The sequence below is a fragment of the Rosa chinensis genome, chromosome 7 (genome assembly GCF_002994745.2).
Source record: "Rosa chinensis cultivar Old Blush chromosome 7, RchiOBHm-V2, whole genome shotgun sequence".
Lineage (NCBI taxonomy): Eukaryota > Viridiplantae > Streptophyta > Magnoliopsida > Rosales > Rosaceae > Rosa > Rosa chinensis.
The window spans coordinates 11612220-11639257 of record NC_037094.1 but is presented as its reverse complement, the minus strand read 5'-3'; the positions used below and the strand labels follow the sequence as shown (position 1 = coordinate 11639257).

Sequence of the window (27038 nt, the reverse complement as noted above, 5' to 3'; positions counted from 1 at the left end):
TTAACATAGGAAACGAATATGAAACTTTGAATGAACCAAAGGGTGAAGAAACAAAACCATATATTGCACATATTATAAGCTGTGAAATGGTGGAAAAAGTAGAAGTTTAAACTAAGTAGAGTAGATTGAATGGCCGAATTAGGGTTGAGAAACGTGATTAAAACCCTAGAATATATAAAAACTGATTCCCCACAACTCCACAAGCTTATGTCTCCAAAAGCAAATCTCATGCTATGTAGATACGCTCCCACCATATCATATAGAGTATCATACATACAGAGAACTTATTGTGGGTTTCAAATATATATGGTTAATAAAAATGATGTTTTTCATGGAGGAGTAAAATTTACACTCTTTATTTACAATTTACACTTATGAATTTTTTTTAGTAACTTAAATTTGGATTAATTTCAGTTTACCCCCCTGAGGTTAGGGGTTGTCATCATGTTAGTCCATCGAGTTTCAATTTAATCAGTAACACCCTTATACTCTCCAAATTCATCAGCCGTGTCCAATTTCTACTATTCCGTCCAATTTTGACCGTTAAGTTTGACTTTTGAGGGCTAAAATGGTCATTTCAAGACAAAAATAAATAAAAATAAATAAAAACAAAAAAAAATTGTTTTTTTTTTTTTTGCATTTTTTTTGTCTGTTTTTTTTTTTTCCATTTTTTTAATTTTCTTGTTTTTATTTTCTTTTTCTTAGCTTATTATTATTATTATTATTTTTTATTTTTTTTTTAATTTTGTCTTTAACTTATACACCACAAGTTATAATAGGTTTATAAAAACAAAAAAAAAACTATAGGTGGTCAAAAAGTCACTCGCTGGTCTACGATATTTATGATATATCTCCGATAAAGCAAATAATTTTAGGATATATCTGTAAAATATAATAGGTTTATAAAGTGAAGAATTTTAGGATATATCCCCAATAAAGTGAAGAAATATCTATAAAATATGATTAAAAAAATAAATACATATATTTCTTCACTTTATTGGGGATATATCCTAAAATTCTTCACTTTATTGTGATATATCTCCGATAAAGCGAAATTTTTTATATTTTAAACCTATTATAGGGTTTAAACCTATTTTATATTTTAAACCTATTATATTTTAAACCTATATTTTAAACCTATTATAGGATATATTTTACACCTATTATATTTTATAGATTTATTTTACAAATATATCCTAAAATTTTTCACTTTATCGGAGATATATCACAAATATTGTAGACCAGCGAGTGACTTTTTAACCACCTAGAGTATTTTTGTTTTTGTTTTTATAAACCTATTATAGGGTTTATTTGTAACCAGCCAGCGAAAAATTTTAGGATATATTTGTAAAATATATCTATAAAATATAATAGGTCTATAAAGTGAAGAATAATAGGATATATCCCCAATAAAGTGAAGAAATATTTGTAAAATATAATTAAAAAAATAAATAAAGATATTTCTTCACTTTATTGGGGATATATCCTAAAATTCTTCGCTCGCTGGTCTACGATATTTGTGGAACATCTCCGATAAAGCGAAGAATTTTAGGATATATCCCCAATAAAATGATATCCTAAAATTCGTTGCTTTATTGGAGATATATCACAAATATCGTAGACCAGCGAGCTGCTTTTTGACCACCTAGAGTTTTTTTTTTGTTTTATAAACCTATTATAACTTGTGGTGTATAGGTTGAAGACAAAATTATTTAAAAAATAATAATAATAATAATAAGTGAAGAAAAAGAAAAAAAAATGAAAGAAAAAAACAGAAAAAAAATGCAAAAAAATAAAAACGAAAAAAAGAAAAAAAAATTCTTTTTTTTTTGTTTTTTTTTTTGTCTTGAAATGACCATTTTAGCCCTCAAAAGTCAAACTTAACGGTCAAAATTGGACGGAATAGTAGAAATTGGACACGGGTGATGAATTTGGAGAGTACAAGGGTGTTACTGATTAAATTGAAACTCGAGGGACTAACATGATGACGACCCCTAACTTCAGGGGGGTAAACTGAAATTAATCCCTTAAATTTTGTCTTTTCATAAGAATTTAACTAAGACAATAAAAGAATTAGTGTAGATCGCAAATTATGGAGTGTGAATTTTATTCTCCTTCTCATATTGTACTAGAAATGATATATATGATTTATAGTTTACAAAATACCATAATGCCTTTTAGTGCAAAAGTTGTGAATTGTTATTGCATAATTCATATTTTAAGAGTAGTTTGGTATTGTGATAGACAAGAAGAATCATTTTCGATACAATATATGAAGAAGTATAGTTTTATTTGCATACATAATATTTCGAACACAGAATTCGAATAAAGGTATGTTTTTCGTATCATCGCCGATATATCTAGCCATGTTTAGTGCAAAACACACAAATGAAATGCAAGTACGAAACACATAAAAGGAAATGTAATTTTCACATCATTTCTAAGATGATGAAATATGCGGTGATGGTTTATAGTTAATCTTTTTTTAAGGTAAAAGATACTGATCTTTATTGAATTAAGTAGGAGGGAGAAGCTCCTTTTGAACAAGGTTTGTGATGCAATTAGGTGTATGATTCACCCAATTGTTACATTGTTGGGATGCAAAGGTTAAATTAGCTAATATATGCGCAACCTTGTTGCATGTTCTAGGAGCAAAAGACACCGTGACCTGTGGCACACTTCTCAAGCTGCTCCAGATGTCATCAACTAAGATTCCATGTTTAGATAGAATAGCAGTTGACCCATTGATGTCATACACAGCTCGTTGGCAATCAGTCTCAACGAGAACTGACTGAATACTCTGCTGCTGCACAAACCTCAATCCGGTTTGAATAGCCAGAAGCTCTACGAGAGAATAATGATGACAACACACTAAGAATAAAAGAGTTAGCTTGATATTGGGCACTAGGGAGAGCATAATTTTTATTTTTTTATCTTTTACTTTCTATGATCTCGAGAAAAAAAATTTGAACTTGCGATCTCATTTATCATCATTATAAAGAAAAATATGATTTCAACATTCAATTTTTGTTGTACTTTTGAAGGACTTGGAGTCTGGACACCCCTTTTGATAATATATATATATATATATATATATATTTCGATTTCCATAATGTCTTTTAGTGAAAAAGTTGTGAAATGTTATTGCATAATTTATATATTAAGAGTAGTTTGGTATTGTGATAGACAAGAAGAATCATTTTTGATACAATATTAAAAGAATTGTAGTTTTATTTGCATACTTAATGTTTCAAATGAGTTTAGTTTTATTTACACTCTATTTTACAATTTTTATATCGTAAATTAAATTTTCTCTTTTTATAAGAAATCGAACTCCGTTTCAAAAAAAAAAAAATTCAACTACAACAAAGAAAATAATGAGTGTAGATTGTAAACTATGAAGTGTGAATTTCATTATCTTTCTCATATTATATTACAAATACCATATATGATATATTGTTTACAAAAATACCATAATGCCTTTTAGTGCAAAAGTTGTGAATTGTTATTGCATAATTCATATATTAAGAGTAGTTTGGTATTGTGATAGACAAGAATCGAAGAATCATTTTGGATACAATATTTGAAGAAGTATGTTTTTATTTGCACACCTAATGTTTCGATTTACCATAATGTCTTTTAGTGCAAAAGTTGTGAAATGTTATTGCGTAATTTATATATTAAGAGTAGTTTGGTATTGTGATAGACAAGAATCGAAGAATCATTTTTGATACAATATTTGAATATGTGTCTGGCCCGAACTAGAGGTTACTTGCTCTAGTTGAAATAGGGTTTATATTAGAGATATTCTCGGAGAATCTTAAGAGATATCCAATCAATGCACGATTATGTTTCCATGTACAACTCTATCTCTATGTTTGTAATCCTCTATATAAAGAGGCCCCTATTATGAATGAAAGTACGACTCAATTCTTTCCCAATTTCAGTTTTCCTTAAACACGTTATCAGCACGAAGCCCTAACCCTGAAACTCTAAATTCGTAGTCTTCCTAGCCACCATCGGCACATATATTGAAGCTCGCAATCCCAGGATTCCAGATTGAAACACTCACTAAAATGACTACTTGATTGGGAAGGGATATGCCCACGCATTTCTATGACAAGTTTCGGATTCTATCGCGGTTCATGTTGGACATGATCTTCATTGAAAGCCCTTAAAGAGTTAAGAGAAACCGCTGAACACTTGAAATCCGAGTTTGAGATGAAAGATTTTGGGAGAACACGATTATGTCTCGGTTTGAAATTTGAGCATCGTGTCGATAGATGCTTAGGCATTTTGATAAGGTCGTTCAAATGAGTTTAGTTTTAAACCGAGACATAATCTTTCTGTAGGGATAGAATAAACTCATCTTTGTGTAGGGATAGAATAAACTCATATCAATCGTACATCTCAGGTACTGAAAAATATATTTTACACCAATCCTAATGCCGTCGCGTTAGCGCAAAACTATATCTTAACTAACAAGCTTACTGCAAATGAGATGTTCGATCTTATGCATTGGGCTAAGTACAATAATGCGCATATTGTACTAAATAAGACACTTCTGCCTTTGGCACATCTTCGTCGTCATCCTTTGGACGAAGATGATCATTTTCAGGATCAAGACTACGGACGATCATGGGGGTGCTTGAATTTCAAACACGATTGCTTCGTGTGACCCACGATTGCTTGAATTTTGAGTATCTCTCTGACCCACACAAAGGTCGTTCCCAAACTGGTTAAGTGTTCACCATGGATAAAGACCGTGATATCTTGGAGGTCTACATAACAGACCCTAGTCGCTATATCTTCGAACAATACAGAGATTATTGCTCTTTACGAAGTGATTCGTGAATGTATATGGATTGGATCCATAGTTACACATGTTTAAATAATTGTGGTTTGAAGTCTACCACATATGAGTCTACAAGCATATAAGATAATGCTGCTTGTTTTGAAGCAAGGCTACATCAAAAGCGACCACACCAAGTATAATAAGCAACAACAGACTCTCCTTAGGATTAAAGTGAACTAGGTTCAATTTGAGGACAGTGCGGCAGACTTGCTCACGAAGTCATTGCCTAAATTCCACTTTCGGGAAACATGTTAGTAGCATCGTTTGCGGAAGTTATCCGAACTCCCATGACCATTGTCATAAGGGGGAGATGCAGACATCAGAGGGAAGTGTCTACATGTATGGTCTCGAAACATGAAGGGTGTGTTGTGCTCTTTTTCCCTTTCGACTGAGGTTATTTTTGTCCCACTGAGTTTTTGTTACTCGGCAAGATTTTTAGCGAGGCAACGAGAGAAGCACCACGTTTGGGCGACACAAGGGGGAGTGTTCAAGTAAATCCAGAACATGTGTCTGTCCCAAACTATAGGTTACTTGCTCTAGTTGAAATAGAGTTTATATTCGAGATATTCTCGGAGAATATGAGGAGATATCCAATCAATGTACGATTATTTTTTCATGTACAACTCTATCTCTATGTTTGTAATCCTCTATATAAAGAGACCCTTATTATGAATGAAAGTAGGACTTAATTCTCTCTCAATTGCAGTTTTCCTTAAACAGAGTGTAGATTGTAAACTATGAAGTGTGAATTTCATTCTCTTTCTCATACTATATTAGAAATACCATATATGATATACTGTTTACAAAAATACCATAATGCCTTTTAGTGCAAAAGTTGTGAATTGTTATTGCGTAATTCATATATTAAGAGTAGTTCGGCATTGTGATAGACAAGAATCGAAGAATCATTTTTTATACAATATTTGAAGAAGTATATTTTTATTTGCACACCTAATGTTTCGATTTACCATAATGTCTTTTAGTGCAAAAGTTGTGAAATGTTATTGCGTAATTTATATATTAAGAGTAGTTTGGTATTGTGATAGACAAGAATCGAAGAATCATTTTTGATACAATATTTAAAGAAGTGTAGTTTAATTTGCATACCTAATATTTCGAATGTAAAATTCGAATAAAGGTATGCTTTTCTTATTGTGCGTATATATCTAGTCATGTTTAGTGCAAAATGCACAAATGGAACGTAAGTATGAAACACATAAAGAAAATTATGTTTCACATCATTTATAATCATGGAGATGATGAAATATGCGGTGATGGTTGATAGTTCTTGTAGCATACAACGAGAGAATAATGATGACAACACGCTGAGAATAAAAGAGTTTGCTTGATATTGGGCACTAGAGAGAGCATAAAAGATATTTTTTTCACTTTCTATGATCTTAGGAAAAAAAGATCTGAACTTTGAGATCACATTTATCATGACTGTAAAGATAAAAATACGATTTGAGCATTTAGTTTTCGTTGTGCTTTTGAAGTACTTGGGGTGGTGCATGTCATGAAGAGATTGGGCTGATTGCATAACGGGCTCGTGTAGAGGCTATCCCTTTCCTGGATGATTGACATGGGCCAATGGGCTCAATTAAATACTCGCCCGTGGCCTTTTTCAGTTGAGAAACAGCCGCCAACGAATAACGGTAGGAGATTTCTTGCCCCCATTTCTCTTATGTAAGCTTAAGCTTTAAGCTTATATTCATCTATCTTATAATATATTATCTTTATAGCCCATTTAAAGTTGTGACCTTCTTTCGAATCAAATCCACACTTTTTTAGATGTGTGTCTTTTCAAGCCCTCCAAATTGTGCCCATAACGTGTTTGACAAAATGCCCAAGTGAAGTTGCACGAGTATCTGATCAGCTTGAAATTTTAACTGGGAATGGATTTGGCACATTGCTGCTTGGAGGGAAATGCTGATGCGGTGGAGTTTTGTCCGCACGAATCGTATCGCCATGTTCTGGCGGCTTCAACTTACACATTGCAAGAGGGCGATCTGCCGAGTCGAGCAGGAAGCATATCGCTTTTCAGTGTTGATGCTGACACGGCTCGCCTGGATTTGTGTCAGCGCATTGCAACGGTGGGAATCTTTGATATAAAGTGGAACCCAGTTGGAGAGTGCGGTGATCCTCTTCTCGCTCAAGCTGATGCTGATGGCTACTTGAGAATTCTCAGTCTTGGGTGCTCTTCAGATGAAGCAAAAGGTAAGGCATGAGAGCATGACTGTGTGTAAAATTTGACCCCTAGGCTGACTTTGGAGCTAAAACTTCAATGTGCTTGTTGAGTTGTGGCAATGACCATATTTGAGCTCAAGTGAAAGTTTGAAACTGATGTATCAGCAAAGGTGTAAACTTTCTTTGTGATCACTGTGCTTCTCATTTAGGTGTTGTTATAAATTTTTGGTGCAGGGTTTTCTTTGAGAGAGATAGCTGACGAAAAGGTTAGTTCTTCCATGTGCCTTTTCCTGGATTGGAACCCTTCAGCCACATCCATCACCGTGGGGCTTTCGGATGGTTCTGTCTCGATAGTTTCAGTGGGGGAGTCGCAGCTTGAGACTCAAGAATCGTGGAAAGCGCATGATTTTGAGGTTTGGACAACCTCATTTGATACCCACCAGCCCCAGTTAGTATACAGCGGCTCAGATGACTGCAAATTCAAATGCTGGGATTTGCGAGATGGTCCATCGAAGTTGGCATTTCAGAATTCCAAGGTCCATACAATGGGAGTTACTTGCATAGCCAAAAACCCCAACGACCCCAATACTGTACTTACTGGTAGCTATGATGAGTACCTAAGGGTATGGGATGTAAGATCAATATCAAAACCAGTTAATGAAACGTCTACTTGTTTAGGAGGAGGAGTCTGGAGAATCAAGTACCATCCGTTTGTAAGCGGTCTAGTCTTGGCAGCTTGTATGCACAATGGCTTTTCTATTGTCAAGATTTATGGGGATAAAACTGAAGTCATTGAAACATACACTAAGCATGAGTCACTTGCATATGGAGCTGATTGGCATAGAGAGGTATCATTCCATGAAGGCAAAGAAAATAGCACTTTAGTCGCAACGTGCTCGTTTTATGACCGCCTTCTCCGGATATGGATGCCCAAAAGTGATTTGAAGTTGCACGAGGACATTGTGCTTTGATCACATCTTCCTAGTTAAATTGGGAACGATGGTGTCCCTTTTGGGGATTCGGCTTTGGCACCTGGTTAGGTATGCATTGCTCCTCGAAACTTCTAGTTATGGTTATGTCAAAGTTAAACAAATCATCATGCTTACTACTTTCTAAACTAAAGCTCAGAGAGCAACACAACCCATTGGAACATGGGCTATGGTGTACCTATGCTTTGTCTTTTTTTCTATTAATTGCTTCAAGTAATTCAAGTTCTGGCTATGTATTAAACAAGTAACCCATGAAACAGGGGTCCTGGTTTTACTACCTTTGAGGTTTGTAAACAAATACAAAGTTGGTCTTGGGTCATGGATTTGGATTTGACCTTACTTCTCAATAAAATTCCTAATGATCCTAAAGCTGTTTAGCATTTGGGCAACTTTCAATAAACTAGAGCTACTCATCAGAATGGTACTTGAATCTTTCCATTTGGTTTAACCCAATTTTAATCATAAATACAACGAGCCCACTGAAGAAAGATTTGCTGTAAATAGCTCCAAGGATTATTCTTTTGTTTTGTCACCTTTTCTTGTCATGCCCTATTTTGATCGATTCCTTGTTCGATTTGAGAGGGAGAGATAATGTTTTTGAGGTTGAGCTTCCATGACCCTTATATCTCATTCCAAACCATCACTGCAGTTGTGATCACTGTGGTTCATAATCTGACAATCACTTTCCCTATTTTTTTGTCTTCACTATATTTCCCATTCATGTGGGGACTAAAGTAAACCACAAGAAGACAGCATCACTCCCTGTGTTCATTGAATTCCTTTCAGGTTAATGAAGCCGATGGTCCCATAAGCAAATTTTCCACACCTCATTTTAAAAAATACAGTAGAAAACATACAAGGGAACAAATAAATGGTGTTAAATCAATGAACATTGGCTTGGTCCACAAATTATCACAACTTTGGATGTTTCGCTATTGTAATGCTGGTTATATTGGAAGGGGATTGTATATATAATCTAATTTTACTCAAATTATGCATACTCTATTATTACTTGCTCAGAGAAACTTATTTTTGTTTATCTTATGAGAATCACATGATTGGAAAATCAATCCAATTTCTTCGATTCCTTTTAAAAACAATATGAAACTGTTTAAACTTGATCAATATATAGGAATTGATCAATCATTTGATCAAAATATAGGTGTTGATCAATCAGTAAGAGAAAAGAATGGTGTTGGACAGAGAGGTATATGATATCTTACCGAACTTACTTATATAGGCTAGTCAAGTGGGATCGTTGGACAAGATCTGCTTCATGATTGGAGCTAGATAAAATAAGAAACAATAAAATTATAAAGTTCTAAGAAGTATAACATGGGTCTCTGTCCTTGAAGCTCTGGCTGTCCATGCACGTGAAAATGTTTCTTTTTTTTCCTCCAAAATTTTGAAACAAGAAAAAGCTAGTTGAGTACAGAGAGGGTCCTAAACTCCCTGATGTAAAGCTTAATTCTTTTACCCAAAATGGTTTGTCTTTCAGGTTTTTCTGGCTCCCTAATGATTAACAAGATTGTGTTCTGCACAATTAGTTTCTTGGCTCTTTTGAGTATTAAGGAATTCTGACACGCCTCCTTCAAGTTTGTTCATCGACTTTGAACCCTCTACATTACATTTATAACCTCAAAGATTTCCAGCATTTTAATCAGCCTTAGGCATAGACAGCTGCACCTCATAATTGGTAAGAAAATATTTACTTACCAAACACATACCAACCCTTGGTTTAGGAGCCCACTTGAAAATTCAATGTCTTAGATTTTGATTATTGTGCCCACTTTGATCTATTTATAGCTGAGAATTGCTGATGATTCTTCTCTCTCATGTCTCTGTCAGCTCTCCCTCCCTTATCCACACTTGTACTGAGCTATGCCAACTTCTGTAGTTCACAGTGTTTTGTGATTTTACCAAAGCTTCATCAACCACTAAACAGCCTAACCTATCCTGCTAAGTCCTTCTCTCACCTCCATTATTTTTTCTAACCTCTCTCTCCTCTCTCTAACATATACATATACACTTTCACCACTCTTATATGGTGCCCTGTTCTTCTTTGGACATTCCCCAGAAATGAGAAATGTCTCTCATTTTCCTGTAGATGTCAGACTCTAGGCTTCTTATTCTGAATTTGAGGCTTCATCTGAAATGGCTTTGCTTAGAGTTTCATGGGCTGTTTTGTTTCTTTGGGTTTTCTCAGTTTTGTGCTTAGAGGCACAGTCTGATAGTTCAGAGGTCTCTCTTAAGTTCTTGAAAGCTCCTCATGCATTTTCTCATCTGAACTCAGCCACATTTGCATTTGAAGCTTTGGTTGGTGGGAATGCTAGCACATGCACCAATTGCAGTTTCAGTTGCAAGGTATGTCAAACTCTGCAATTTCTTGAAGATAAATTTACTTCAGCTTTGAATTTCGTCTGTGGTTTTTAGTGACTGGCATATCTATTAAGGCATTTCTCAAGGAATTAATGAACATTTTACCCAGCAACAAATTACCATCAGCTTTCGAACCATCTTACCAGAAGAAGATTATTTATTTATTTATTTATTTATTTTTTTTTTCTGTTAAAGATTTCCTCTTTTGGGAGCCCATGACATCTACGTAGGAATTATCTTGGTAGCAGGAACTCCATTTGTTTTTATGCATTGCATGCTAAATTAAATTGAAGAGCTTCTGGTTATTCTATGATGCAGCTAGATGATGGCATTGGTTCGAATTGTGGAACTGGGAAAGTTTTGTACTCAGGATTGCAGGATGGAAAGCATACATTTGATGTCTGCACCAATGGGACTCAAGGAGCTGGTTGTGCCTACTATAACTGGACTGTTGGTTAGGAACATTTTTTTTTTTGTGTATTTATCTTCTTTTTAATTCAGTGTAATTTCCAAACCCACATATCGCCATGTTTCTGTGAAAAGACGTGTATTGCAGTGATTATTATGGTAAATATAGTGTGGGGAAAGTGGGCAAGTTATGTTAAAATTAAATTTTTATTTGGCTCTTTCTGCAGATACAGTACCCCCAACAGCATCTGTTACTGCCTCAAGATCTTTTACAAATGCTACGAGTGTATCAGTAAATATTTCTTTCAGTGAATCCTGCAACGGCGGAGGAGGTTTTGGATGCTCATCTGTGAACACCTGCAACGTGAGTAGGTGACGATTGAAAATTATTATGCTACTCTAAATCTTTCAGCAAGTTCTATTCTGTGCCTATGAGGATTATGATCAGCTTTAGTCATGCTTTTATGGAAGGCCAACCTCTACCGGACATTCCATTCTTAGACATACCTTTGATATTACAAAGATATAAAAGATTTCATATTTTTGCGACTAATATAGTTCACATCAGTGCACAAGTACTCTGTCACAGTTGTTAATGTAAATGTATTGGGATTTGGGAAAATCACTATGACCTTTACCTCCTATTTCTGCTCAAGTGGAAATTTGGTATGGGACTTCTGCCGGTAGATTGTGTTGTGAGGCAAAAGAAAAAAAAATGAAAGAAATTTGATAGATTTCTCTATTGAACTTTTGCAGCTGCTAGTCTATGGTGCTGGCGAAGTTATACCATCTTCACTTAATATTCTGGAGCCAAACCTCAAATATTCTCTTGATGTGGGTTTATCATCTTCTGTTCACTATGGACGAGTGATCCTGGTAATGGATAAGAACTTCTGCTCTGATGTTGCTGGAAACAGATTCGTAAGAACCAAAAATTCACGTTTCTATGTACGCATTGGTGAGTGTTTCTGTTCATTTGCTATGTAATATTAGATAGGGTTATCAAGGGATGACTTTCTTTAAACAAAGAGACTGATAAATTTTTTTTTTCTTTCCTTAACAAGTTGTCTACTTTGTCACAATTGAATATTACATACTTGATTGATGTCAAAGTTTTCTCTTTATGGATTCATTCTACAGATAGAAGACCTGTCTTTTCCAACCTGAGGATTCATATTCCTGAAACACTGCTTCAGTTAAATGGTGAAACTCGAACAGTGCAGGCGACTAATAATCATAATAACTTAAAGATGTATCTATATTTCTCAGAACCTGTCCTGAATACATCTGCACAAATTTTAAACACTATCAACATAAGTCAGGGCTTACTTTTACCGGATAGCACAAAGAACTCTGGAAATCGCAGATTTGGCTTTGCGGTTAGTTGGTTAATAGATTTGATGTGCCTTAATACGTATGAACCACTATCTACAATTGTTAAACCAACCTCTTCTAATCCTTATGTTCTGGTTGCCTGACTGATCTGTTACAGGTTTCAAACACATCTAGCATTGCTATAATCACGGTGAGCCTCGATTCAAATTTGATAATAACCAGACAAGGGACTCCAGTTTCTCCAATTTCACCAGCAACTTTCCTTTTCGGTACGAACTGGCTTTTTCCTCTTATTGAAATGTTGAAATCTTTATTTGACAAAAGAAATTATCTCTTTTCTTTATGGCATACGGTAAAGTTTTACATGTGAGTAAACATTATTGATACTTGGTTCTTTTTCTACTAATATATTAGATTCTCAAAGGCCTGCAGTGAAGTTGAGTACAACCTCAAGCATGAGAACAAGAGAAGACACTATTTCTATATTAATAAAATTCATGAAGCCTGTATTTGGTTTCAACTCTTCTTCTTTAGCACTCTCAGGAGGGCATTTACAAAGGCAAGTAATTCCTCCTTGCAAGTTCCTACATATAGAGGCCTGAGAATATTTCATATATACCTCTTTTTTTTTGTACATCCTAAGAGAATCTGTACTATTCTACAGCTTTTGTGAAGTAAGTAGGAGTATGTACACTGTCAATATAGAAGCAATTAATGATATTGTTTCGGTCAATGTTCCTGAAAATGTAACTGGGGATGTTGCTGGAAACAAAAATCTAGCATCAAATGTTCTTCAAGTATCACACTGTAAGGATTTCTTTTTTTCTTCTTAGTTGTTATCAGCATTGCAACTGTACAGTGTTTGAATTTAAAGGATTTTCTTCTAAAGGTGTGGATGTTTGTCCGTTTCTTTTTCCAGTTATTTAGTGCTGTGAAATATGGCTAATTGCAGATTCAGTGCCCATGATATCTTCTCTGGTATTTGCATTTGTGACTGCTCTTTTTGCATTGACATCCATAACTGCGGGGCTGCTTTCTATTTCAACTGCAAGCCTTCAATCCCTTTGGACATTTAGGAGAGCATCTTCTTTGGCATCTCATCCAGCAAGAAATCTTTTCGTAAGGCAGTAAACCTTTTTCCCTTTTATGCTTTGTCAACTTAATGATTGGCATCTCATCTAACTAACTCCTGTTTACTCTTGTCCAGAGAATTGCTTGTCATATTCAAATCTTTGCACTCTCTAGATGGTTGGCAGTTACATTGCCAGTTGATTATTATGAATTTGCAAGGGGTTTACAATGGAGTATTCCTCACTTTAATCTCCCATGGGAAGCTGGGCAAAGCTTCCAAGCCTCAATTCCTTCCACCAGCTCAAAGTCCTACAGGACTGAAGGCTATGATTCAGAAATTTTCAAAAGCATGCAACTAGAAGAAGAGAGTTCTAATAAGGTTACTTCAGTATATGGGTTGCCACTTACTCCAATGGAATACAGAATGTTTTTTGAGGTGATAAATATGTCTGTTTTTTTTTTGTTGTTGTTTTTTTTTCTTTCTCTGGAATTAGTTGCTTCATATTTGTATAAAATGTATATACTTATGGTAGTTGAATTCTGCAGTTGGAGGGTGAAAATATTAAACCTGAAGCCGAATATCTCTCCAGTTCTTATAACTCGAACAGGTAAGTTAACTCGATGCATCACTTATACACACATATCAATAGATAGGCGCTGCACAATAGGCCAATAATCATTCAATAACATACATAGTTTTTATTCATTTGAATTATAAACAAAGATTTTGTTTCGTAGGTGGAGGAATTTCGATCGAAGCATGTTCTGGTTAGCGGTGATTAGTGGTAGTTTGATCCTAGTACATGTTTTACTCCTTTTCATTCTGAAACTGAGGAAGAAAAGTTCTGAGAGACAGAGCGGTTATGGAGCACTCACATTCCCAAGATTTGAGATATTTCTTGTAATTCTTGCATTACCTTGTATTTTTGAGGCCTCAGCTGCACTAGTTAGAGGTACTTTCCAAACATCTTTAATCTTTGCTAATTCTTATGCTTTGGTAAAGTTCCCATAAAGACATGCACTGTTGGAACTAATGTCCCAACTTAGCGAGTCTTAAGCATATGGGAGCTTATGTCTATATTGTCTTGCTAGCTCTCTTTTCATGACTATTGGAAAGTAACAATTCTCACTTTCATTATCTAAGGAGGAGCGTCATCTGGAGTTATAGTTGGCAGTCTCTTGTTGGCTGTCACGTCTTTTCTGCTGCTAGTCTTGTTCCTTTTCCTCTCAATTGGCATTACATTTGGAAAGTTACTTCAATACAAGGAAGTACATCAAGAAGGCCAGAAATTTCTCTGGTTTCAAGATATTGTCCGAGTGACACTGGGTCCGGGAAAAAGAGGTCAGTGGACATGGAAAAAAAAACCAAGCTCTGTATATCTAATCATTTTTGGCCCTCTCTTTGAAGATCTCAGAGGCCCCCCAAAGTACATGCTCTCTCAGATTTCTGTGGGCAATGCTCGCAAGCAAGGTGAGCGTATTATTGACTCTGATGATGAAACAGAAGATGCAGAAGCACCTTTTATCCAGAAGGTGTTTGGAATACTCAGAATATACTACACACTATTAGAATGTTTGAAAAGGGTTTTTGTTGGGATCATGGCTGGTGTCTATATGGACAGATGGAACTCTAAAACTCCTTCAATTACCTTATTGTGCATAACCTCTTTTCAACTTTTCTTCCTCGTTCTTAAGAAGCCGTTTATCAAGAAAAAGGTTCAGTTGGTTGAGATCATCTCGGTTTCCAGTGAAGTAGGTTTATTTGCAACTTGCTTGGTTCTCTTGGAGAAGGATTTTTCAGCCAGTGACAGCACTAAAGTTGGTATTTTCATGATAATACTGTTCTTAGTTGGATACATTGCACAGATGATTAATGAGTGGTATGCATTGTATAGACAAACATTGCTTCTGGACCCAGCCGAGAACTCCTTCTTAACTGGTTTTAAATTAGCTGTAACTGGCTGTCTCTTGTTATTCATCCCGCGGAATTTGATCAATAACTTGGAAAGCAAGTTCCAAGCGAGGCAACAGGTGGTGGAAGCAACAAGGGATTCTAGCTCTTCTGGGAACCGGAGCTCCGGGAGTAGGGGGACCACTCCAACTGATAAACCATGGCTAAAACAGCTGAGAGAGTTGGCAAAGTCTAGCTTTAGTAAAGAAGGAAGTAGTGGAGTTGCAAATGATCCTTCGAGTAGTAATACTCGAGCTAGATGGAGTGGGTTTTGGAGCAGCAAAAGGAGTGGGAGCTCATCTCAAAAGTCTTCTAGTGATTCCAAATCAAAATCAAGGTTGTACAATGACTTGGAGGCTATTTTTGCATCCAAGTGAAACAATTTTTACCCCAATAGTTAGGTTTACAATTTCTACTGCCACAGAGAATACTACTTATTGCTAGGAAGCCTAGGATTGAGATCATAGGGTTGTTGTTAGGCACATGACCCTCACAAAATGATTGGTTGGTTCTCTCTCTGATCTTTCTGTGTGTGTTTCTCTGTCATTTCAATTAAAGAGTTTATTTCCAATCTTGGCTGAATATTACTTTTACTAATGTGCAGGCATTGTTTGAATCTACATTATTGTACAGGCAGTCGATTTCATATATAAAAAAAAGTCAAACTAAGAAGGTGTTTGTTTTCATCTACGTATCTGGGCATGTGTTTTTATTGGACTGTAATGTTTAAAAGACTGATGAACAGCATGAAGGAACTGCTAACTTTTTGTGAAGTTCAAGCAAGTTTTGGGGCTTAGCCATTCTCATTGAAGTGCACGAATCAGTTTTCCTAGTCACACCATGTAAAATTCTGTTTACATTGTATAATTAAATCATGAAACTATTTCTACTCGGTTCTAAAAAATAAAATCCTTCTAAATACACGATAATAAGAGATCAAAATATACATAGCATGATAGATCTTGCAACGCAACGCAAGACTGCTGGCAGTTTGGATCAAACTTGAATTTGGGCTCAACCACAAGCACGCTCATACTAACTGAACCAACCCAGATGGATAGAATAATTCCAAACTATTACACAACAATGTAATCTGATTTTCAATATCAAAAGAAAAAGGGGAAAGTCAACTTTATATATAAACAGATTCCAGCAAAAAACCAGTCCATACCGTGCCACTCCCAATTGTCTGGTTCCTTGTTGTGGAAGCAGAAATCCAATTTCATGCAGAATCTGATTCCAACACCTGTGCTCTCTCCTTTTCTCTGATCTCTGCTCTTCCAATTCTTTGCCACCAAACACCCTCCTTTCTTCAACACCTGGTTCTTCTCTGCCGCTCCCATCTATCTTTCGTATCTATATAAACAGACACCCAAATGGGTTCATTTTTCAGCCACGGTTTCACCAAGGAACAGCTTGCAATGGCCCTCGAAAAGATCAAGACCACCGTCAACGCCACCCCTGTCGTCGTCTTCAGGTAATTCATTCAACCCATTTCAGAAATTGGGCAACTAATACCTTGGATGAACTGATTCGAATTCAGAGTCATTAGCTTTCTAGTGTATGGATAAATGGGCAGTGTCTGGTTTTTGGAGAAACAGGTTGTTATCGGAGAAATTGGTGTGATTTACTTTTCATGTTTGGCAGTAAAACTTACTGTGGCTATTGCCGGAGGGTCAAGCAACTGTTGACACAGGTTGGAGCACGCTATAAGGTTGTCGAACTAGATGAGGATGGTAAATTCCCTCTTTTTCTCTCCACCCTTCTCATCTCTTTTGATGGTCAGATAGTTAATTCTTGTGATTCAAGTAATTTTTCAACTCTTGAAGTTCTTATTTTTGGCTGAGGAGTTCATATTTGTTTTTTTGAAGTTGATGGAGGTGAAATTGAAGCAGCTCTAGCTGAGTGGACTGGACAGAGTACTGTGCCTAATGTGTTCATTGCTGGGAAACACATCGGCGGCTGTGACTGTAAGTTCATGTGCTTCATTGCTTATTTCATTTTTGCTGTAATGTTCATGGTATCAACTGAGCGTACATCAAATGATTTTGGTTTATTTATTCGCTTCTTCTACTTGTTGGATCATTGCAGCTGTCTTAGAAAGGCACCAGACAGGTCAGCTTCTGCCCCTTCTCCGGGAGGCTGGTGCAGTTGCTAATAACCCCATGTCTGCGTGAATGATCGAAGTAAGATGAAACTAAGCAAGCTGTATTCCTGCATTAAGGTTGGAATAGTTAAATAAAAAGACTAGCTACTGAATGTTTTGTTTGATAAGTACACAGCAAAAGAAGAAGCTCTTCTATGGTTGTACAAACTGTGTGTTCATGTTAATATATGTAATGGGTTGCTGCCAAGTTTAGGTTGCAGATTTTATATGTCATGTATTGATCATGCCTCTAATAGGGTTTTGTGTGTGGTATCCAAATATTTGCTATGTATGTTTATAGCCGTGGAAACTGAATTTGTCTAGGTTCTGAATATAATTATTTGATAGAGCACCATATACCAGTAAGTGTTAGTTCACATGACTAGTGTGAAACCTAGGCATATACCAGTAAGTGTTAGTTCACATGACTAGTGTGAAACCTAGGCTGTATTAATTCACTTCTTACCCACAAATTCCAGCTTTGTATCGACAATTTCAACCCCAAACCCCAGTTTATGCATTCTTTGAGAGATAAATAACCATAGGCTCTGAGTTTACATGCCACTACTTGTATAGCTCGTAATTCCCCAACTAGTCCAAATCTTGTGAGGAATCAATATCTACTAGCTATATTCATGAGATAAACTGAAATCCTTTTTCCAGGCCCTTTCTTTTCTAATTTCTTTCGTTCCCAGTTCAATCTCTTTAATAGGAAATCTTTTAAACAGGATATCAAGCAACTCAGCAATAGTGTTGATCGGTTAAGCTTCTATATAGAGAGAGGCAAATATGGTTGCGGAATAAACTAGCTATCTATGGTTATCGACTTATCATTTATCTCAGATTATCATTTGCTGTGTAATTCTCCGGTCTGTATGTGTATTTCTCAGGCTGTGTTGTTACAACATCCGTCAAGGTCATCACAACTTCTAACAAGGTCCCAGATTTGGTGCTTAATGTGGTCTTCTAACAGAAAAATGGGTTTCATGTGAGCTTTACCCTGTTTAGCCTATATATGAATGATAAGAATAGTGATAAGAAATCGAATACAGGGCCTTGGGCGTCAACAATGGCATTAGAGTATTTTCACAGTTGAGCTACGGTGAAAAAATTGAAGGAAAGTTACTTTTCTATAGGAAATGGGCAGTTCGGGGTTCACTGCACGCCACAACACCAAGGAGTTAAGAAGAGTATTTGATCGCCGGAGTGGTCAAGAAAGTTACCAGAATTAGAAACAAATGTGGACGGCCTTTTATCTCAAAATGACACTTCCAAATTGTTGCACATGATGGTGAGTCTATAATTATGCGGGGAGTGGGGGACAAGTTGCACGATGATTTGAGTCGGGGGAGTGCATTTTTGGTTATCAAATATTAAAAAAGTTTAAGAAAGTTTAAGAAAGTTTAAATGTGCAAGGATAAAGCTATAAATTATAAAAGAAAAAAAAGATGAAGAAAAATATAAAAATAAACATTATCCATGTGCTCTCCCAAACTGTCGCCCAATAACTTCAACTGTTTCCCATATTCAACTGTTAAAAATTGGTTTCTGTTGTAGAGAAACTGAAATTGAGAGGAAATCGCTATGTCTTTTCATTGATAATAGAGATCTCTTTATATAGAGGATTACAATGTATAGAATCTCAATCATACAAGGAAAGTAATCGTACATTGAATAGGAATCTAGATCATTCTAATTTAACCCTATTACCACTAAGTCAAGTAACTTAGAGTTTGGGTCAAACACAGATTAGAGTTTACTTGAACACTCCCCCTTGTGTTGCCCAAAAGCGGTGCTTCTCTCGTTGCCTAGTTAAAAACCTTGTCGAGTAACAAAAACCCAGTGGGACAAAAATAACCTCGGTCGAATGGGGAAAATAGCACAACACACCCTTAACGTTTCGAGGTGAACATGTAGACATCTCCCCCTGATGTCTGCGTCTCCCCCTGATGACTATGATCATGAGAGTTCAGATAATTTCTCAAGCCAATTCTTGCCACATGTTTCTCGAACGTGGATTTGGGCAATGACTTAATAAACAATTCTGCCACATTATCCTCAGCTCGAACCAAGTTCACTTTGGTATTTGAGGAGAGTCTGTTGTTGCTGATTATGGTTGGTGTTGTCGCTTTTGATGTAGCCTTGCTTCATTTGTTCAAAACGAACAGCATTATCCTAAATGCTCGTAGGCTCATTTTGTGGTAGACTTCAAACCACAATTGTTCAAACATGCGTGATTATGGATCCAATCCATAAACATTCACGAACCACTTCGTGAAGAGCAATAATCTCTGCATGGTTCGAAGATATAGCGACTACGGTCTGTTTTGTAGACCTCCAAGATATCACGGTATTTTCCCATGGTGAACACTCAATCAGTTTGGGAACGACATTTGTGTGGGTCAGAGAGGTACCCAGTATCAGCAAAACCTTCCAAAACACTTATATTGTTTTGGGATGGGGATAGAGAACGCAGGCTAGCGTTGGCGGCGTTTCTGGTGTGTGATGGGTCCGAATCCATCTTCTCTCTGTAGGAATAGAACAAGCCCATATCAATCGTACATATCAAATATTGAAAGATATCTTTTACACCAATCAAAATGGTGTCGTGTTGGCGCAAAGCTATACCTTAGCTAACAAGTTCACTGCAAACGAGATGTCCGGTCCTGTGCATTGAGCTAAGTACAATAATGCGCCTATTGTACTCATGTAAGGCACTTCTGCCTCTAGCACGAGACATAATCGTGTTCTCCCATAATCCTTCATCTCAAAATCGGATTTCAAGTGTTCAGCGGTTTCCCTTAACTCTTTAAAGGCTTCTAATGAAGATCATGTCCAACATGAACCGCGATGGAATCCGAAACTTGTTATGGAAACAACGCGTGGGCTTATCCATTCCCAATCAAGAAGTCATTTTAGCGAGCATTTCAACCTCTTTGTAAATGCGCCCCGTGGTCTAAAGCCACTTGACTTGGGTAAATGAAGTTCACCATGAACCTTCATGTATATTCTGTATCTAGATCCCTATAGAGATACGTAGTGACCACATTTGTAAGCTTCATGTTCAGTTATTCAGAAACTACCAAACTGACAGGGTAGTGGAGTGCAATGACATCTATTAAGAGAAAATATGTCTCATCGTAGTCGATTCTAGGGCGTTTTATGAGAAGCCTTGCACCATAAGGCGAGATTACCATATCTTTTTCTCACTACGCTTTCTAACGAAGACCCATTAGTCAACAAGTTTTATGTTAGGAGGTGTTGGCATCACTAGCTCGAAAACCTTCCTCTTTATTAGAGAATCCATCTTAACCTGGATCGCATCTTTCCATTTAGGCCAAATCTCTCTACGTTGGCATTCATTCATCAACGGAGTATGGTTCAATATCATCGGACTTAACAAACTCATGCGCAACTACATCAACAATTATGATGGAGCTTCTATCCCACATCTCAAGTACACTAGTGTAATTTTCATAGAGCTCTATATTCTCAGGAATAGGTTCTAATGTTGAGGCGTCCCCCAACGATAACCCTAACCCGGAAGATTCTCATGAGACGGATTTTGAGTCTTGATGATCAAAGGATTGGAATGTGCCAAAGTGTCATTCAAACCTACAGGCCTCCCACGCATCCTAGCTGGGGTCATGGCTTGTAACGCCAGAGTGCCACTCTCTTTAGAGTTGGCGTCATGCCTACCTCCGTGTAGGGTGGCACTACGTCCTCTCATAGGGACGTACTTCCTTGCAGGCATGTTTGCAGCATATTTGTGTGATCTTGTCACTTTAACAGGGATCAAGATGAGACATAGTGAGGACAAGCCACGACAATTCCTGTCATTCCTGCTGTACATCCGTGTTCTTATCTCCCCCTAACCAACGGAAGACTATCTCATCAAAGTCACAACCCACGAAGCTAGCGGTAATGAGATCGCTTTGCAAGGGCATTAAGTGACGAACGATTGTTGGAGTCTCAAATCCAACGTAGTTTCCCATTAGTCTGTAAGGACCCAACATCGAGCACTGTGGTGGCGCAATTGGCACATAAATGACTCACTCAAATATGTGTAAGTACGATACTTGTACCCAGTCACTAGCTGTAACACAGAGGTACATTGAGTGGCGGTGGGTCGTAGATGAATTAGCATAGCTGCATGTGATATTGCATCACCCCAAGCGGATATAAGGAGATTAGTGCGCATTACCAATGTCCGGATTATAATCGTAGTCGTTTCCACAAGACCATTTGGGTATGCACATGGGAATATGATGTCCAACATCAATCCCATTGCAATATCCATCGAAAGTCTTTCGATGTAAACTCTCTAGCATAGTCAAATTCAATTGACTGAATATGATGATATGGAGAGTGAGCCCATTGTCATATGATATGTGCTAGGAGTGGAGCATAAGTAGTATTTATAGGTGGACAATGGCACAACAAGTGACCAGCGTGTTTGCGTGTCAACCAACATCATGAAATATTTAAGCGTCCGCAAGTTGGTTGAATCAATCCACAGAATCCCCATGGATTCTATGTAAGAACAGAATGAATATGTTCATTTCCTTTGCATAGGATGGTCTTAGTCCTAATTTCCCTAAGGAACGAGCTTTGTAAAACGAGCGAGAGGCTTTAGAAGCAACCAATGAGTATTTTGGTTAGGACTGAGCGTCTGAAACGCTATATGAAGCAAGTTGGTGATTGCAACATCACCTGGGGCGCCATCACCATAATGGACGCTATCCATGGCGTTATGGATAGGGACTGCGCTAGCCCTAGGTTGGTGGTGGATGGATGCGGTGCCTTAGGTAGCTGTGTCAGTCACACTTAGTCCAGAAATCAACTTTTGATTCATGCTTCGTTTCGCTCGAAAGAAATGATGTCCATGTGAAGTGTTTAGTAGACGGATTATCATATCATGACCAGGATGACCTATCCTGTAGTGACAAAGCCAATATGTGTCTAAATCCAAGAGATCTTCTCTCGTAATTTTATTGGATTTAATAGCTCAAATAGTGACATAAAATCCACTAGAGAGACACATAAACTTCTCTAAGATGCGCATTTATTCGCAATCATTAGAGGTATTGCAAAGAAACTCATTTCCGTTCTCTACATGAGTTTTCAAATGAAATCCGTCGGCTATTCATTGGTGTGATTCGCCCTAGAAGCGTAGAGAGTTTTTGTGACAATAATTAAGGTGTCATTTGGCAAGTGGAACTTGGACTATTCCATGTCCTTGAATTAATACTGACGGCCCAGCCATCGTAGTCACAAAAGCCATATGCTTAGAATCAAAATGGAGTCATAAAGAACTTGAAGTTTTATTCATCAGCCAACAGAGTTACATCATTGTCTCTTTGACTAAACAAAATCTAATCCAAAATGATAGCTAATGGAAAACAATGGTAGTCGAACTTCTTTCGGTAATTCCAAAATAAATGTGACCAGGTGAGTAGAGAGATGTCGGTGGAGCAAGGCTCGCTTAAGTACCACTAATTAATCTCAGAACCTTCCTAGACATCACACTTACTTTGAGTGAGCCTACTTTGAAGAAAAGCTAAACCATTGGCATTTACTACAAAAATATATGGCAATTGCCTATTACATCTCTTGGAAAAATAAAGACTTAAACAGAATTGACGATCTATTGATCCCAGCCAGATTTGTAGTCTTCAACCCTTCACTCTAGATCATCTTCTTGATCTTCTTGTTCCATATAGTGAGCTTCTCTTGCTTCACAATATGCTTTGTAGGCGGTGACAATTTCTTCACGAGCTTTACAAATGTGTGCCCAATGATCAGACACTCCACATCGAGAACATATATCTCTTTGCTCAAACTCCATTGATTGAGGCGCTTTGAAAGTGTCATTTAGATGGCTCTTAGTGTTGGTGGCACCACCAACATGGCCAGAGGCGTTGCCTCCCTCTCTCTTTCCACGTTTACCTCTTCGTTTCCGTGTTCGCTTATTTTGGTGATTACCTTCCCAAGTAGAGCGATTATATGGACCAGAACGTCCAAATGTATTCCTCAGATTAGTGATGCGGCTGAAATAGCCTCACAATTTAACCCTGCAAAATGTAGTTGTCAGTATAGGATAAGCAGGGATCGTTCAGTCCGGGGATTGTAGGGTACACCTACACTAAAAGGTCAATTAACAAATAAAAGAATAAAATGGGGGGTTTTGAGGTTTGATTTCTAATCTTCTTAAAATAAAAACAAAACAAATAAAATTATATACAATGATCGACTTCCGTAACCTAGACCACTACCACTTGAAAATTATTAAGTGTAAAAATAGAAAACTCATTTCAACATGGTACAAAATCGTGCCCATCTTAAATGCTAGATAAAAGCCCAAATGAAAAGCTGTCACGGTCCAATCCATTTATCTGATCCGGTCTTCGAATCAACTCACATGTGCAAATTAACCATTACGCATAGCAATTGACACGTAATTTCCAGAATCGTATTTTTACCACTCTTTAGAACTAATTGCTACTTGTTTAACTTAGCGCCTTAACAAATAACAATTACTCTTGGCAAATAAAGCAAACACACAAGAACTCTCACCGTTATTCTATCATGCAAACTTATCAATCTAACTCTGAAAATTACCTAAACAAGTAAAAGGGCACAAGATTGTAACATGCATCATAAAATAATTCTCGAAATTAACTCAATAATAAACTGAAAATCTCAAAAATATTAATAAAAATATTCTGAAAATCTCATGTCTCCAATTACACAACTCACAAATCCAAACACACAAAACCGAAACAAAGATTGTAAGTAGAGTCATAGTTACACTTTGAAGCTTTCCTTAGCAACTTGGCAACAAGGTGATGAACTCGTCTCCGCTATGGTGGTGGAGCGTTCTTGACTTAGCGCCTAAGAACTCGTAGATTGATGGAAGGATGGAGGTCACGGTCTTGTAGGTGATGGAGGTTTGAGAAGTGAATTGGGCAGAGCTATGGAATAATTTTTAGCTAGGAACTGATAAGCTAGGAAGTAATCTTGGTCAGGAAGTGATGCTTTTGGAGTAGAGAATGGCTGCTATTTATAGTGGGATTCTCCTCTCTTATAATGCAATCATGGCCAATCATCTAGAGGTGATTTCTCCTCCAAATTTCCTTGATTTTCTCTTGACAAAGTCATGAAATTTCTGATCTCTTTTCCCCTTAATGACTCATTGTATATTCCTTAAATAGTGACCAGATACATCCCTTATTCCTCTCCTTTGAATTGCACTACTTTCTTCCAAGAATTGTGCACACAATAAACTCCTACAATCAAGAAAAATCAGAATTTAATTAGAGTTTATAATCAATAAGAAATAAGATAATTAGGAATAAATATTGATTAAAAAAATCCATTTTATCTCCTCGAATTCTTCCTGATTAATCCTTCAATTTTTCTTGATTTCATCACTCAAGAGTTTCTAATGGGATGGACTCTCATTAAAATAGGAAAATCAGAAATAGAAAAGTTCAAATGAAGAAAGTTTCCTAAAACAAAATAGCAAATATTTCCTAAAATGAAAGAGAAAAGTTTCTAAAATGACTTGTCCTTAATTTATGCTCATTTCTGCTCTTTTCTACCTATTTTCACCATTTTCGACCATGAAGTAGCTAAAAACATAAACTGTATTATAATTATTAATTTTAAGAGAATAACTTAGCCAAATGAGGGAAAATACATATTAAAAACGTCACACTTTGTGCTCCTATCAATTAGGGTTTCGCTCTTGGCGCCGTCTCTTTGGGGATCTCGAATTATAGTTCTTCACAAGGATGTTGTCATGCTTTTCAACGACATTTATAGCTCCAATGAGCTTATGAAACCTTGTGATTCGTGTTGCAGTAAAATCGATTCGATAGTTCTTAGCAACCATCAATACAGAGACAGGGAAAGTAGAGAGAGTCTTCTCAATCAACATCGCATTTGTTATCTCTTTACCAAAGAATTCGATTAAGGATTTAATGCGAAGTGCTTCCGAGGTGTAGTCAAGAACTGACTTGAAATCACAGAAGCAGAGGCTATGCCATCTAACTTCTAGGTCAGGAAGCAGGGAGTCACAGACGTTGCCAAATCTATCTTCGAATGAGACCCACAGCCTTCTGGGGTCTTCTTCATTCATACACTCGTACTGGAGCGAATCATCCATATGACGAGTCATTAGGATGATGGCTTTCGCCTTATTTGCCTCTAAGGCTGCTCTATTTGCTTCCAAAGCTTGAGCTTGCTCAACAGTTAGCACGTCCTGGCTAGACTCGAGAATTGTGTCCAAGATTCCATTGGCCTTAAGATGTTGACAGATATCACGAACCCACCTGTGATATTCAGAGCCAGTTGTTCCCAATGGAGCAAGTCCAATTTGTTCAGGTTACTCATCCTGAAAGAAAACAAGAAATTAGGGTTAGTTTCAGAGTGAAAAAGGCTACCACGAAAACAAATAAAATTTCTGAGTGTAGTCGCTTCCAAGAAATTAGGAATTTCCTAGCGTGGTCGCTTCCAAGAAATTCGATTCCAAGAAGGGTTGGATTAGATCGAAAAAAATGATGTTTGTGGTCGATCATTTTATCTCAACAAACTCTATGTTTGGAGAACTCAACAAGCTCCAAGCTTGAAGTGAGCACGAACCCCCACAGTTTGGCTTAATTTGGTCTCTCCTATGATGAAGAAAGGGGGGTAGAAGAAGGGAGTTTGCAAGTCCCCGAAAAAGAAGAGAAATTAAATTTAAAAACTCTATAAAAAAAGGAACGTTTAGTAGAAAATACCTCGAAATAGGTCGCCGGAAAATTTGACAGGAAAAAGTGGTCGGAAAAGTTGCTGTAAAGTAGTTGATCAGTGCAGACGTGGCAGGGTGACGCATCGTGCTGATGTGGCAGTGGGCTTTGACTTTTTCCTTCTGGGTGGTGGGCTTGCGTTCTTTTTTTCCTTTTTCTTTCTTCTTCTTCTGCGTGGGCTGCGTCCCCTTCTTTTTTATTTATATTTTTCTTCTTCTGCCCAGCATGTGGGCTGCACCTCTTTCTCCCTTTTTTTTTCTTTTTTTCTTTTCTTCTTCTGGGCCTACCCCTCTTTTCTTCTTCTCTTCTCTTTCTTTTCTTCTTTCTTCTTCTGGGCCGCGAGCCTCTATCTCTCTTATCCTTTTTTTTTTCTTTTGCTGGAGGATATGTTGCCGGTCCGGTCACCTTTTGGCCGATTTCTGGAGAGATAGTTCCGGTGCCTGGAGTCTATGGTCAATTTGGGGATGATGACCAAGTTTTACTGAGAAGGGCGGTGTGGAAGCTTTTGAACCGAGAAGGGATGTTTTTCTCTCTTTGGAGGGCCGGTTCGGTACTTTTTCGGCCGGTTCTGGTGATGCCGCAGGCAGTTCTGGGCTCCTAGGATTGAGAGCTTCAAATTGGGTGTCGGTGGTTGCTAGGATTTGAAGGCTACGATTTTAGGGTTTCAGGGTTAAGGCGTTGTGCTGATAACGTGTTGTAGAGAAACTAAAATTGAGAGGAAAGCGCTGTGTCTTCTCATTGATAATAGGGACCTCTTTATATAGAGGATTACAATGTATAAAATCTCAATCATACAAGGAAAGTAATCGTACATTGAATAGGAATCTAGATCCTTCTAATTTAACCATATTACCACTAGGTCAAGTAACCTAGAGTTTGGGTCAAACAAAAATTAGGGTTTACTTGAACAGTTTCATTATTTTAA

General features: G+C 37.1%; 3 protein-coding genes across 8 annotated transcripts; all 3 read left to right on the top strand.

Moving 5' to 3' along the window:
- The first annotated feature begins 6473 nt into the window (after positions 1-6473).
- LOC112179215 (diphthine methyltransferase homolog) lies at positions 6474-8431 on the top strand. The gene is made up of 2 exons (XM_024317562.2): positions 6474-7072; positions 7277-8431. Exons 1-2 carry the CDS (start codon positions 6751-6753, stop codon positions 8011-8013), a joined length of 1059 nt encoding a protein of 352 aa, XP_024173330.1. The 5' UTR covers positions 6474-6750; the 3' UTR covers positions 8014-8431.
- A 1464-nt stretch (positions 8432-9895) lies between these two features.
- LOC112178818 lies at positions 9896-15958 on the top strand. 6 transcript variants are annotated; one of them, XR_002927525.2, is made up of 14 exons: positions 9897-10395; positions 10729-10864; positions 11046-11182; positions 11575-11776; positions 11959-12197; positions 12311-12422; positions 12568-12712; positions 12818-12960; positions 13106-13272; positions 13361-13660; positions 13771-13832; positions 13963-14177; positions 14369-15679; positions 15780-15958. XR_002927525.2 is itself a non-coding variant. In XM_040511010.1 (13 exons), exons 1-13 carry the CDS (start codon positions 10186-10188, stop codon positions 15550-15552), a joined length of 3225 nt encoding a protein of 1074 aa, XP_040366944.1. In that variant the 5' UTR covers positions 9896-10185; the 3' UTR covers positions 15553-15698. The 6 variants fall into 6 exon arrangements, 5 of the variants coding, with proteins under 5 accessions (XP_040366944.1, XP_024172815.1, XP_040366947.1 ...); XM_040511010.1 differs by lacking the exon at positions 15780-15958 and having other exon boundaries at positions 9896-10395; positions 10729-10837; positions 14369-15698; XM_024317047.2 differs by lacking the exon at positions 15780-15958 and having other exon boundaries at positions 14369-15698.
- Positions 15959-16216: 258 nt separating this feature from the next.
- Positions 16217-17594, top strand: LOC112178819 (glutaredoxin). The gene is made up of 4 exons (XM_024317050.2): positions 16217-16652; positions 16823-16911; positions 17047-17145; positions 17267-17594. The coding sequence occupies exons 1-4, from the start codon at positions 16552-16554 to the stop codon at positions 17350-17352; spliced, it is 375 nt and encodes a 124-aa protein (XP_024172818.1). The 5' UTR covers positions 16217-16551; the 3' UTR covers positions 17353-17594.
- The last annotated feature ends 9444 nt before the right edge of the window (positions 17595-27038 follow it).